The following is a 14,742-nucleotide window of genomic DNA, read 5'->3' as shown; positions in this document are numbered from 1 at the left end:
TGCTTTTGGTTATGCCACCCAAAAAGCAGGGCGTTAAGATGGGTTTTATGCTGCAATGTCCCATTAAAATGGCATACTGAAAACATTATTTGGACACACAAATGTTGTTTTCACATGAAGAGCAATTAAAAAAATCCCTATAGCTGAGCATAATATAATTTATCTTTAAAAGAAAACAATGAGTCATAACGTCTTGGTCGGTCAGCCATGTGAAAAAAACAGTCTTATTTTGAAAGGAATCCCCGGAAGCGCTGTTAGTGTTTCGCTATGTTTTGTGGCTCCCTGGGGAAAGTCAAAACCCCGGCATTTTTCACTTCTCTCGTGTCTTCTCTGCACAGTTGTCAGATCAGCTGCAGTAGTCGACGGGAGAACGGCTATCGGCTTTAATTTGTCGTGCCTTAACTTGCGCATCTAAAGCGAAAAGGTGCCAGTTTGTTAGCTCACCATGGAGAACCGAAAGCGACCATTAGCAGCGGTTTCAAGCCCAGACGATAGCTTCAAAACGCCGGAAAAGAAAGTGTCAGTGGTCCGGGTGTCGGATTCGGACTACATGCAGTGGGGAGTGGAGGAAATGTGCCGGTACCTGCGAAGAGAAGGTCTTGGAGAATGGATGGATACATTCAAGGGTTGGTTTTCTGCTTTTGCCATCTTAAATTAGGCGCTCGAAGCTAAATGTTATTAGCGCTAATCTGCGGACTTCTGTTTTTATTGTAACATCTAAGCTAACATTGAAACTGTTGTGTTATACAGCACAAAAAATCACAGGTGTCGGGCTTCGGGATCTCAGGGATGCTGACCTGGAGAAGATTGGCGTAAAGTAAGTGCGTCCTCTGTAAAACTTGGGTTGGGCGTGTGGACTGGGGGAAGTCTGGTGTCCTGCCAAAAAGCAATTTCCGGTTTCTTTGCCAGAAAACGATTACCAATATTTAAACCACTGTAAACTACACGCTGAACTGTAAGCTGTCACATACATACGTACATGCATACATTTTGACTCAGAGAGAGCATCCCTGTCACAGGGTACAAGCTGACTTTTACATATCTTTCATGTCATTGAGATTTAAAATGTCTCTTTCAAAAGCGATCTGGCTGACAGGGCTGTATAAATTGCAAGAAATAAAACAAAGCACGTATATTAATATATTTAAAAGTACTGGGTTGGATTACCGTGTGGAACTTAAAGTAGGTACAATAATGCAGTCATAACAAAACTTGCAAAAATGGTAATTTCAACATTTTCATATAACCCTTCGTAAATCTTCTTACTACAGGCTATTTATCAATATAGTCAAAGTTATTGGACCTAAAACAAATGCATAGAAACATCAGCAATCAGTTTGTGTCACAGCTGGTTAATCCATTAAAGAGAGCAGTGCACACCTGTAGTGTCAAAGAAGGGCAATTTGGTGTGTATGTACAGCACCCATAAAAAAAAAACACCAGAGCCAGGCTCAGGGAGGAGCAGCCATTTGCTGCGGTATAACTAAGGTAGGATTCAGGATCACCTGATCCAGGCCGAACTATGAGCTTTATCAAGTCTCATCTTAAAAGAAGAGACTGAGAAGAGTGTCTGTTTCCTGAACCCAAAGTGGAACTGGTTCCACGGGTGAGAACTCAAAAACTGAATTCCTTGCCTCCCGTTCTGCTTCTGTTTTCACAGCAACCTGGTGGACTAGTTTTTCAGCATCACTCTAACACAGGACGTTTCTAATTTTATCAATATTACGCAAGACATTTTATGCATCTCACCAGATATTCCTGCAACTTTTTCACTTTTATTTCTACCTCTTCTTTTTCTATTTTATTCTTCCAAGGTGTCTGGGTGACCGTCTGCGGATCCTAAACAGCCTCAGGAAGCTGTGGCAGATTGAAACTGAGCCAAGCAAGGTAACAGTTGTTTCACTGTTTTGTGCGCTTTCAAGGCTGTGGAGATAAGTAACGCACAATTTGGGAAACGGAAACGTGGAGCACTGCAACCCTGATTTGGATAAGCTGTTAGGAAATGTGGCATAACACCACAGTCTCTGAATGAAAGACATTCTCTGTCCTCACTGGCAGAAGGACCTACCTGATAGTTCTACTAAGAAAAATTTAGAACTTTTTAAATTAACCAAATTCCTGTCACTCTGCAGCCATATTGATAACACCTCTTTTGCCATTTTTTCAGGCAGGAAATGTTAAGAATTAATTGCTGTATTTCAGTCAAACCATAAAAGATTAAAATTGAACATGTGTGCTGAAAACAGGGTTTCAGAAAGTCTTTTTGGTTCTGGAAGTCATCTACATTTGGACTATATAAATATATCCATTGGTAATCATAAGGTTTTTTGTCTGATTGTTCACGCTACAAATAAAATGTGACAGCAAACGCGCTCTAGTGTGAACCGTTCACGACCCTCAAAGCGGCCGCATGCACAAAAGAAGACGTCACACACAACGTGTTCTGTTTACACCCAGACCAACAGTATTGTTTGACTGATGGCCCTTAATATAAAGACTTGTTTCAGACTTTACGTTTCCCAATTTTGCTTTAAGTTATAAAGTTATTTTGTTATTTACATATGGCCTAATAATCATCCTTATTGCTGTTTTAGAGGAGCGGTGCTTCAAAGGATAGTTGCAGATTTCTGTCAGAATCTGCAGATTATACAGTACAAATAAAATGTTCACGTTTCTCCAACGTTGTCTTCCCAACAGTTTCACTAACATCTACACTGGATGGCCAGGAAGCGTTCACAATGTCTTCTCCAGCGCTGATAATTGGCGTCTGTCATGTGTCAGTGACGTAAAAGACGGATTTAATGGGACATGACCGTTCAAACAGCAGTCGCTTTCTAAAACATCAGATATGTATCAGATTCAGCACCACATACAAAAGTGACCCAGATCGGATTTGAAAATATCGGATGTGTGCTGTTCACACTGTCATACCATGATCGGATATGGGTCGCATAGGGTCAAAAAAGTCAGATTTGATGCGCTTTCGCCTGCAGTGTGAACGTAGCCAAAGAAATGTTTGCCAACATTTCCACTGAAGTGTAAACTGAGCATATTTGCACACTGCTGTGTTGAATATACTGTATGTACGGCCACATAAATGTCTTTTGTGGTGGTATACTCATACTGTTTGTTATTGTTTGTGCTTCCAGGTGTTTAACGATCCTATCCACGGGCATGTGGCGTTACACCCGCTTCTCATCAAAATCATCGACACACCTCAGTTCCAAAGATTGCGAAACATCAAGCAGCTAGGTGGAACTTACTTTGTCTTTCCCGGAGCGTCCCACAACCGATTCGAACATTCGCTTGGGTATGTTTTTAGTTCAACAGACTGTTTATTGAGAAGTGTTAAACTGATCTTGTTTTGCTGTTAACTACACATAAAGCTGTAAAATCATACCGAAGAGCATATCCTTCTCTCTAATATAATAGTATTAGAGTTTTATCACAGGTCACACAGAAAAATTAGCTCCAAGTTTATTTTACAGTGACAAACAACCTATTCATCCCTGCCTGCCTCATGGCTAATAACAGCTTTCTGTTATACTGGCAAATATGGGTGTGGCAGAAAATAAGTGGAATAACAACACACAAAGTCAACATTTCAATGACTGTTAAACATAGATGTGTTGCACATTTTTAAACCTTGCCAACCTTTTTTTTTTTTTTTCAGATAAACTCATTGCTTGAAACACCTGAAATTGCTAAACTAAAAGTGAAATTTATCACATAATCAAGTTTCACTGTGTATCTTGTTTAAAATTAGTGGTTTTGTTTTGTCCTGGCACAGTGTGGGTTACTTGGCTGGACGGCTTGTAAAAGCTCTAAACGAGAGGCAGCCGGAGCTCCTTATCTCTCGCAGAGACATCTTGTGCGTGCAGATTGCTGGGCTGTGCCACGACCTGGGTAAGTGGTGTTATAAAAGAAACTTATTAAAACGTGTCACATGATACTGATGTAAATTAAAATGGACTAAAGGCAATTTGCTCAACCAATGCTGCGTTTACCGTGATTACTTACTGGGTCTCAGCACAAGTTAAAATAAAAGTGAAGCTGTGTTATTTTATTCTTATCATCTGTTTACCAGACCGCAGTGGAGCAAAGTTAACACAAACACATTATGTACTTTTCCCTTCCTAGGACATGGACCATTTTCCCACATGTTCGATGGTGTGTTCATCCCCAAAGCACGTCCTGGTATAACCTGGAAGGTACTGAACTCTGTGGCACAAATGTTAAATGAAAACAGCAGTTAAGGAGAACACACAAGGTCGCATACAGGGCAGTATCAGCCACACAGGGAGTCGCAGTAGTTCAGCACCACTTTATTCTGAGTAACCCAAAATAAAAATATATAATTACATATTTTTGTAGCTCCACTTTTTCTCAGTAGCAGCGTGGAGCCTCTCTATGTCCTCAGTTTCATTTTCCCTGAAACTACTCTTGCATTGTTGACATGTTGTTTTCTTGAGGTTTTAGCTGCTGCAGTGAGTCTTAATAAAACTATTTGGCAAACAAAGAAATGAGAATCAGCACCAGTGAGTCACATCTACAACCTACTTGCCAGAACTTGCATTTAAGCATGCAAGAAAAAATACTTTTTTTTTCAAAAGCCATCATACTTGACCTGAAGTCCTGAAGCTAGTTATAATTTCTAAAGGAAATAATGTTTCTGTTTCTGAGTTGTTTAAAATTAGGAAGTTACTGCTTTAACAAGATGTTTTTAAAAATAAAACCACACTGGATCTGACTTTTTCCAGACAGATGATGACTACTGTCTGGAAAACAGGCGATCTTTGTTGTGGCTCTTTTGGGAAGTTACAGGAAAAGCCTCGAGTTGTCTAAGTCATCTCACTTTGGAGGATAATGAAGCTTGAGTGCTATTGTGTAAATAATTTCACTGCTACCTAAAGACATCCAGCTAATGTTAACATTTAATTGGTGATGTAGGCTTTTAAAATGCCTACCTGCTCAACTCCCTTCATTCTATCGATAGTTGAAACTGTTTTTTAAAATCAAATCATAGTTCTGAAAATTATTTCCACTTGACTTTACAGTGAAGATCAATTTGCAGCAGTTGCTGGCGATTTTTGTTTACAGAAGCTCTTTATTGGCAATTATAACAACTGCGGGTCAAGACCTAAGCACAAAGCATTATTTGATTTGAAACTTTCTCAGTTAATGGCAAAGATAGCGATTGTAGTGTTCAGACTGATAAGGAGAGCTGATAAGAACACTAAGCACACGGTCATTGTGTACGTTATGACCACAGGCATGCTGTCTGGCAAACGTGAAAGATAAGACGAGCTTTCACGGTTGTTTCCTGTCATGTTTATTCTGAAGTCAGCACTTTCAAGTCACTGATAGTTCAATCTACTGTGTATCTCCCAGCATGAGACTGCCTCTCTCTCCATGTTTGACTACCTGGTGGAGGCCAACGGGCTGAGGCCTGTGATGGAGGAGCACGGGCTGGTGCTGCCTGAGGACCTGGACTTCATTAAGGAGCAGATTGCTGGACCATTAGACAAAACAGCAGCTAAGGGCAAAAAGGTACCTATCAGTTATTCCTGAATGGAACATGTCAGTAGCTTCAACGCTCCACTGTCAGATATGTGATTTCTGTATGAAGTAAACCAGGATTTAGAGCCCTGCTTTAAATCTACACTTTAGTCTGTATGTATATTTACACGCTGGTGTGTGTGTCTGCAATGCATTGTTATACCATCACAGGTGAAACTGTGTCTTTATGTTGAGACTTCTGTTAGAGTTTCTCTATATTGGGCACATCAGACTACAGTGTAGGCTGAAGGTTTAGACTAATCCAAAATCTTCAGGTTCAAAAAAACCTTGTTGAAGTTTAGTTTTTTATATTTAACCTTAACTTTTTTTTCTTAGATTCTTTAGATGAATTTACTTTGAAAATGTAATTATTGAAAGACAATTGGAAAGTCTCCTTTAGCATAAAGTGCAAGTTTATTAGGTTAACCATTAACCTGATTTGGTGCCATCACATTAATTGTGAACTTACACACACACACTATAAAAGTTGTTTGTGTGTGTGTGTGTGTGTGTGTGTGTGTGTGTGTTTTTTGTTTTCTTTCCCCTAATGTTTTCCTTTGGTTGTCTGTTGTTTTTTTTTGTCTGCTTGTATATTTTTTTGCATTTGTTTTTGACACTATAAAAACCCAGCAGCTGGAAATTGAGGCAGATAACTGCCCTGTTTAATCACACTTCTGATATTATCAATCATCTCCACAGTGGCCGTATAAAGGCCGTCAAAAAGACAAGTCCTTCCTCTACGAAATCGTGGCCAACAAAAGGAATGGCATTGACGTAGATAAGTGGGACTATTTTGCAAGGTGGGGCTTATTGAGTTAGTGTTTTGTTTTAAAATGATTTCTTAGTTTGTATATTTTCTATTAGATTTAATTACCTATCTCCCTTATGTTTCTCTTTCTCCATCTTAACTCAGGGACTGTTACCACCTGGGCATCAATAACAACTTTGATTATAGCCGCTTCCTAAACTTTGCCAGGGTGTGTGAGGTGGACGGGCAGAAGCACATCTGCACTCGAGACAAGGTGCTAGATTTTGTTGCATCTGTTTGCTTACTTTAAGCAGCAGTTTGAGTTTTAAAAGATATTTGGTCACTAAAATACATCCACTCCCTTCAACAGGAAGTGGGAAATCTATATGACATGTTCCACACCAGGAACTGTCTTCACAGAAGAGCCTACCAGCACAAAGTGTGCAACATCATAGAGACTATGTGAGTAGCTGATCCCTCTAATAGTTTTGCTTTGCTTCATGCTTTATATTCTCTAACTGTACACAGCAAAATGTCCTCACATGTAAAAATCTGTTGGACATGTTTCTCCAGGATCACAGAGGCTTTTTTAAAAGCAGACCCACACCTTCAGTTTGAAGGTAAAGAAGGGAAGATGTTCACGCTCTCCACAGCCATTGATGACATGGTGGCCTACACCAAGCTGACAGGTGTGTATGAAGGGGTGTTGTTAGCTTATATTTGTAGTGCATCAGGACAAAAAACGAGGCGAGGTCAAGACTTCATCCCATCAAAAACTATCTGTATAAAAGAAAATTTAATTTCTTTTTCAGTCAAAACCTGTAACTTTCAAACTTGTGTTTCAAGTGACAGTATAGTAAAGGTGTTTATCGATATTGATAATCCAAGAAAATTCTGCTAAATTAAACATGATCAGTATTTATTACTTGTGCTTGTCATTACTTGTTAATAATCTGCAGAACTAGCTGGCTTCTTTTAAGTGTGCACCTGCAGGTTTAGTGACTACAGAGTTTTGGCAAACCCTCAGTAAATATTTTTATTCTCTCAGACAACCTTGATCTGTTTGTGCACTGTGTTAACTGCCTCTGTGATTAATGGTGAACTTGTGGAAATACCAGTTTGGTTTAAAGAACCTCGCTTTTAATATATGGAGAGAAAAAGAAACATTATGATTGGTGTTAAGGTACAATTTCTAATCAACTAATTAACTAACTAATAAACTCCAGCCACTTATGCACTAAAATACAGTTTGTGTTGTGCTTGTCAAGTAACTCAGATGAGTAGAAAAAGACTAATTTGTGTTTCTGTGATAATCGTGTGCATGAGAGATTGAACCGTAAAGCCACATTTTTATTGAAGGATCTTTTTAAATACTGACATTTTTGGTTCTTTATTTACCTGTACCCTCTTTGTTTGCCTGGTAGATAATGTGTTTGAACAAATACTCAACTCCTCCTCCCCCGAGCTTGCAGAGGCGAAACAGATCCTGCACAACATCGTCTGCCGGCGCCTCTACAAGTGTCTGGGTCAAACTACCTCAGAAACTTCCATACTTGTCACCCAGGTATTTTTTTTTTCTTAGAGGATTTCTTATAAAAGCAAAAGAATTAGCAACAAAGCATGCAAAAAATTAAAACAACTTTGCTCAATAAAATAATACATAACAAAATAGCTCAGAAAGGTTAAAAAATTGCCTTCAAAATTGAAAGTAAAATGCAAAAGATGGCAGGGGTGTTTGAGTAAATCAGAATCCCAGTAAAAAGGAGCAGGTTTAGCACGTTTATTGGCCCGACAAGGTTCTCCCACCTTTGTTTTCTCTCAACAAACAAATTTTATAATAGAAAAAAATATTGAAAATGACGCACTTGCTTTCAGTGTTATTTGTGATTGAGCTCCAGCCTCTACTCTACACACACGCAGAGGGATGAAAAGAGGCTGCATCCAAGTGAAGTAAAAGATGAGCTGAAGTTAGTAATTAATTAAACTCCTTGTGGTTAAAAAAGCCAAAAGACTTAATTTTAAGTTCAGACTGAGCTTAAATGTGGAGGAAGGTGATCTTTTCACTTGTTTCCATTGATAATGAGCATGTTCTGCAAAGCAACAGCACAAATGATGTAAGAAGACACTAAAACAACAAACGTGTATGCAGTTTGTAACAATCTTCCTACTTTGCAGACTAACAGCAGCCGTCTTTCTGTCTTATCACTGCAGCATGCAGGGAGAAAGCATGAACTCCTCCTAATTTAACTTCCTAATTATCTTTGCACTTTGAGATGATGATGATGGTGGTGATGAGGGGACATTATGTGTCCTGAAAGTAAAGACATAATGTTTCAGTTAATACTGAAATGAACGTAATCTGACAGCTGATAACGTGAGTTGCAGTCCGAGCTTTCCCGGTTGCTTGTTTTGTGCAATCAAGAAATAAAACAAAACAACAAAACACAGAGAGATTCTCTGTTCGCCGACGCATACAGAAAAGAAAATGATCAGTACTGAAGTTTCAGCCAAATGTTGACATTTTGCAGTTCGCTAATTAAAAAAAGAAATGGAAAAATCTGCCTGTTATGTTTCTGCTGTTTTGCCAAATGGATTTGATATGAGAAATTGCTCATTCTGTGGTTCTATGTTTGTTAGTTGTTGTTTTTTTTATTTATTTACATGCTATATATAGAATTTCAGTTATTTATAATATGTAACAAAAAAAATATGATACAATGATATATCTGTTAACTCTGCAATTTCTTGCTGTTTACAAGGAGACGATCAAGAGCTTGGAAGCTGACCTGGCCCGATCCATCCCTCAGAGCGGCACCCAGGACGTCAATCTACAGCCAGAGGACTTCGTAGTTAGTGTGAGTTTTTAATTAATGTAAATATATTCATCATATAATTTGCTCATGGCCTTAAAACTGGGAGATTCTTTTTAATATGGATATGCTTTTGTTGCTTGTCATTGGATTTAGTTATATTTGGAGTCAGGGTGTTGCCTGTACTTTTGGGGCTTTAGGCTCTTCACGATGTAATACTTTGTCTGTTTTAGGTTATTGTCATGGATTATGGGATGAAGGAGAAGAACCCCATCAACAATGTGCGTTTCTATTGCAAGAACGACATGACTAAAGCCATCCAGATACGCAAGAATCAGGTCAGAAGTAAAGCAAGATGCGAAAAATTCAATTTTTGAATATATGAGCACGTTTCCTTTGGTTTTTCATTTATTCTTCTTTTAAAAAAACAGTGTCTCTTTCCCTCTGCCTCTGTAATTTGTGGCTGCTGTTGTTCTTGTCAGGTGTCTAAACTTCTTCCAGAGCAGTTTGTTGAGCAGCTGATCAGGGTCTACTGTAAGAAGACAGATGATAAGACTTTGGAGGCTGCCAAGAAGCACTTTGTTCAGTGGTGCATGGACAGGAACTTCTCAAAGCCTCAGGTACTGTTTATCTGCTGCACTGTAAAGAATTGCAGTTGAATGCAGCGGCAGTGGTTAAAATATTGAATGGAGTCACATAATGAATAGGTCTGTGTTGTTACCTCTCTGCCACGCCTTCCAGCCTTGCAGCGGTAATGCAAGAGTCTATGTGGATTGCATGGGCTTAAGTGCTAATTGCTTTTATCCATATGTTATTATGTGTGGATAAAGGCATGTGTAACAGTTGTCCTCTCCTTGCTGCAGTCATACAATTTATCTCCAAGTTTCGGCTGCAATTATCTGGTGCTTTAAATTCTAAAAAGAGGCCATTAGTAGCATGTTATATCTGCAGAGTGTGCAGGTAAGTTATGTTAGATTATTAGCTGATTCAGTCAAGCTATAATAGATGTTTTTAACATTTGTATCAAGTGTTTACATTCACAGAGCTTTATACGTCCCACATAACTGTTTAGCTGCAACAGTGTGCTTTTTGTTTTCTGGCTTTGGGACACTGATCCAGCTCTGCACCCTCTCCAGGAAACTTGGAGAGGCATGTTCTTTGTGGACTTGGAAAAGGCTTGGTGTATCCTCCCACAGTGTGCCCTGTGGGAGTGTATATCGGGCCCATAAGGGCACAAGACTTGTTCACTGAGGGCGTAGAACTCTGTCAGACCTTCTTTTTGTCACATATTCTGTTCATCACTCTTATGGACAGAATTTCTTGGCTGTGCCTAGAAAGTGTGTCCATAAAACACTGGAAAGCTTTCCAGTGTGGTGGCCTCAGGATGGAAGTCAGAGAGCTGCTTCTCTACTCCTCCATGACAAAAGGAGCCAATTAAAAAAATAAAATTGTACACAGAACTTTTAAAAGACTGTGTGGTTTGCTTGTAGGTTAGATATAATGCCACTTCTGTTTTTTAACATAATGAACATACAGCTCATTGGCATTCGTGTTTACGAAGTATTATGTATGAATTTGAAACCGATATGCTGTTAAATCCGGAATAAGTAGCATCACTTAACAGTCGAACTCCCTCTCGTGACTTGCATATCGTTCCTTCCACTGCAGCTGGCAGCTCCTCATACACTGTACCAATAGCAAACAAAAGCCCTTTTCATGAAGGATTATTATTTCCAGGGTTGGTCATGTGACTTAGAAATGTTTTGTCACATATTTGAGCTTGTGATTCCTGTAAAAAAACAAAAACAAAAAAAGTCTCCATGCTTTGAAAGGACCAAAACCTCAATTTGCATCCTGAATATTTTCCAAACACCAATATATTCTAAAACAAACTCCCTAATTTTGTTATTCAGTATACTCAAAATGGTGATAAAGACAACCTGAAACCTTGTGGAGGGAAAACAAAGAGCACAAATAGCTGAGATGCCATCTGTGAGTTATATGGTTGGGAATTTGTGGTGCAGTTTGTACAGAAGAAGTAACAAACATGTAAATAAGGCTAAACCTGGTGACGAAATGATGAAGAGCTTGGATTTAGCAGCTAAAAAGCCAAATATACAGACAAAAAAAATCGAGTAGAAATGTAAATACTGAGTTTACACTTGCCACGTGGCCAGAAACTGCACTATAGAGGATCTATAAAACTGCTCTGTGACTGCTAGATGATTTAGTAATCAGCTGTTTTCTAAGCAGCAGGCTGAAGTAAATAAAAGGTGCTCACAGCTGGCTCAGACCCTGAACAACCAGGCAAACATCTCCCCATATTAGAAAGGACATAGAGGGTAAACACTAATCTTTTGTTGCTGAAGAGAAAGCATCTCCGAGGCAAGCTTTCCCAGATGAATGTGCCTGATCCCATCTGCCGGTGGATCACTGACTTCCTGACGGACAGGAAGCAGCACGTGAGGCTGGGGAAGAATGTCTCGGACTCCCGGACCATCAGCACCGGCTCCCCTCAGGGCTGTGTTCTTTCTCCTCTGCTCTTCTCCCTGTACACCAACTGCTGCACCTCCACCCACCAGTCTGTCAAGCTAATCAAGTTTGCAGATGACACCACCGTTATTGGACTCATCTCTGACGGGGATGAGTCTGCCTACAGGAGGGAGGTTGAACGTCTGGTGTCCTGGTGCAGCCACAACAACCTGGTGCTGAATGCCCAGAAGACAGTGGAGATTATTGTGGACTTCAGGAAGCACACAGCCCCACTCCCCCCCATCATCCTGACTGACACCCCCATCACCTCTGTGGACTCATGCCGCTTCCTGGGTACCACCATCACCCAGGACCTGAAGTGGGAGCCCACCATCACCTCCGTCATCAAGAAAGCCCAGCAGAGGATGTACTTCCTGAGGCAGCTGAAGAAATTCAACCTGCCAACACGGACGATGATGCAGTTCTACACTGCAATCATCGAGTCCATCCTCACCTCCTCCATCACCGTGTGGTACGCTGGAGCCACTATCAGGGACAAACAGAGACTGCAGCGTGTTGTGCGCTCTGCTGAGAAGGTGATTGGCTGCAGACTCCCATCTCTGCAGGACCTGTACACCTCCAGGACACTGCGGCGTGCAGCCCGGATCTCAGCTGACCCTTCTCACCCTGGACACAGTCTGTTTGACCTGCTCCCCTCAGGCAGGAGGCTCCGGTCCATTCGCACCAGAACCTCTCGCCACAAGAACAGTTTCTTCCCCTCTGCTGTTGGACACATGAACAATAACCACATGATTGTCCCCGCCACTCACACATGACCCTACGCTGTGTCACTGCATCATCTCATGTCTGGCACTGATCACCACCTGCACTCATGTATATATCCTTCTACGTAGCACTCTTAATTCTTATTCTCATGTATATATCTCATGTATATCTCATGCACATATCTTTCTTTCTACATAGCACTTTAATTCTTATTGTTTGCACTGGAGCACCGCAGCAAATTCCTAATGTTGTAAACCTCAACATCTGGCAATAAACCCATTCTGATTCTGATTCTGAACTGTTTGACAGCACTTCCACTGACTAACAGCAGAGAGACATTTTCTCTGTGCATTAAAGGAAGTGACAGATCGAGATATTTTAGTTTTACTTTACATCTAGTATCAGTACTAATCATATAGAACATGCTCTGAGGCCTTGTTACTTTAGCATTTTTGCATAATTTAAAAAGGCATAAGTTGCTTGCTGCTCCTGTCTTTTGCTTAAAGACTGTAAGTCAATGTCCTAGAAAGGAAGAATTGTCTTCCAGATCCTTCAATTCCTGCAATCACTTGTTTATTTCCACCACTTGTCTCAACATCAGTATCTTTTGTTTCTGTTCTCACGCAGGATGGAGACATAATAGCCCCAGAGCTGACTCCTCTGAAACCCAGCTGGTCGAACATCAACGAGGATAGTGAAGAGGGCGCATCCACAGAAGCAAACTGTGTCAATTTAAATGGAAAAAAGACGGCCAAAACGAAGCTTTTCTAGTGAGAGAGGGAGATTTTACATATGGAGAAAGATCAGATGAAACAGTGTGCTATATTTTTCTGTGAGGAGTGTGCTGATGAACACAGCAAGTTGTTTTATATCAAAAAGGTTTAAAATATTCAAAAAGAGAAGAAGCATAGATGTCTTTCAGAACTTCTCAGGGTTTTTTGTTTGTTTGTTTTTTGGTTCGGTTTTGTTTGTGAATATGGTTTTAATTTAGACTTCTCTGGGGGGGAAATGTCTTATCATGTCATTAGATACCAAATGATGAATCAGGTCAGTTCAAATGTTACACAGACTACATTTCAGGGCAGTATATCTTATAGCTGGGATTTAGGTATTTTATTCAGCTTCAGCTAAAGTTTGAGGCTGTTTTCAGAACTCAGGCTTTCACGCACAAAATGTTACATATGAATCTGTGATGATATTTAAAGTGAGCATTTGCTTTTACTCTTGGGGTGGTTTGGAGAGTTGGTTTGACTTTTGTTTTGTGGTGTTTTATTTATTCTCCTTATTGTATCTCAGATTGCTCACTGTCATCTTCACCTCAAAGTTCAGTGAGACATTTTATTGGTAATGTGTTTGGGACGCCTTTTAAAATGATTCTTCTCTTGCCACGATATGGGGCATCATCATCAGATTTTTGCTGTGTTTAAAAATACATGTATTTTTAAAACAATCAAAATGATGGAGATAATCCTGTCAGAATAAATACTTTCCTTCAACCATGTCCTTCTGTATGAAATTTTTATTGAACAGTAGAGGGCAGCATGCTCCCAGTCATGGCAAGGCAAGGAGTTTAATAAGTAAATGGCAATTTTGTGGTGTGATGGATCCAGCTCAGTGTATGAGCATGCAAATCACATGTCAGATGGCTGGAGTGCAGCACCTGGGTTCAACTTCTCTCTCTATCCACACCCGTCTGTTTATTGACTAAAATTAAAGAAATAATAATTATATTTCCATACACATAGAAGCTTTATATTGTATTGAATTGAGTGCTGACTTGTGGATGTGGCAAAAATTGTTTTGCAATACATATGTAAATGTCAGGTGTGTTGTTTTTTTAAAAAAAAAAAAAAAAACTTAGCCCAAACTGCAAAACATTTTAAGCCAAGAGTAACAAGTTAATATTTACCAATAAAAGCAGAATAAATGTTTAAGGAAGTCTAATGTTCCCATAACTAAACTAGGTTTTGTTTGCTGTCATATCTTCCTATCTCACAATAATTTAAAAAAATGTCTTTTATACATAAATTTAGTAGTCTAAAGCAGTGTAAGCATGGTAACTTAAGGAGGAACTTTATACATGTAGAACACCTTTGTGAGGAGCACGCTACAAACACTTTAGACATCATCAGTACTCCCAAGATCAGTACACACCTGTGTTTTTGTTTTTGTATTTTAAATTATACAGTAGACCAAATATGACAGATTTTTTCATTCATTTACAGAATTATAGTTTTTCAGATATTTCATTGCAAGCACAGCAAGGTCTGCAGTTTTTCAGTGTCGCTAAACAGATTTTGTTCTGAATAAAACAAACATGGTAAGACAGCTGTATCAATAGATAGCTAGATAGACCAACTTAATACT

General features: G+C 39.5%; 1 protein-coding gene across 1 annotated transcript; it reads left to right on the top strand.

Annotated features, from left to right (window-relative positions):
* The first annotated feature begins 264 nt into the window (after window positions 1–264).
* On the top strand, window positions 265–13,221 carry samhd1 (SAM domain and HD domain 1). Its single transcript, XM_080898318.1, has 16 exons — window positions 265–626; window positions 751–817; window positions 1,815–1,887; window positions 3,150–3,310; window positions 3,791–3,906; window positions 4,141–4,211; window positions 5,392–5,550; window positions 6,259–6,359; window positions 6,473–6,581; window positions 6,678–6,769; window positions 6,881–6,996; window positions 7,732–7,871; window positions 9,067–9,162; window positions 9,351–9,455; window positions 9,600–9,737; window positions 13,003–13,221. The coding sequence occupies exons 1-16, from the start codon at window positions 446–448 to the stop codon at window positions 13,144–13,146; spliced, it is 1,869 nt and encodes a 622-aa protein (XP_080754444.1). The 5' UTR covers window positions 265–445; the 3' UTR covers window positions 13,147–13,221.
* The last annotated feature ends 1,521 nt before the right edge of the window (window positions 13,222–14,742 follow it).

The sequence above is a fragment of the Rhamphochromis sp. 'chilingali' genome (genome assembly GCF_963969265.1).
Source record: "Rhamphochromis sp. 'chilingali' genome assembly, chromosome: 12".
NCBI classification, from domain to species: Eukaryota; Metazoa; Chordata; class Actinopteri; order Cichliformes; family Cichlidae; genus Rhamphochromis; species Rhamphochromis sp. 'chilingali'.
This window is presented reverse-complemented; position numbering and strand designations above follow the sequence as displayed.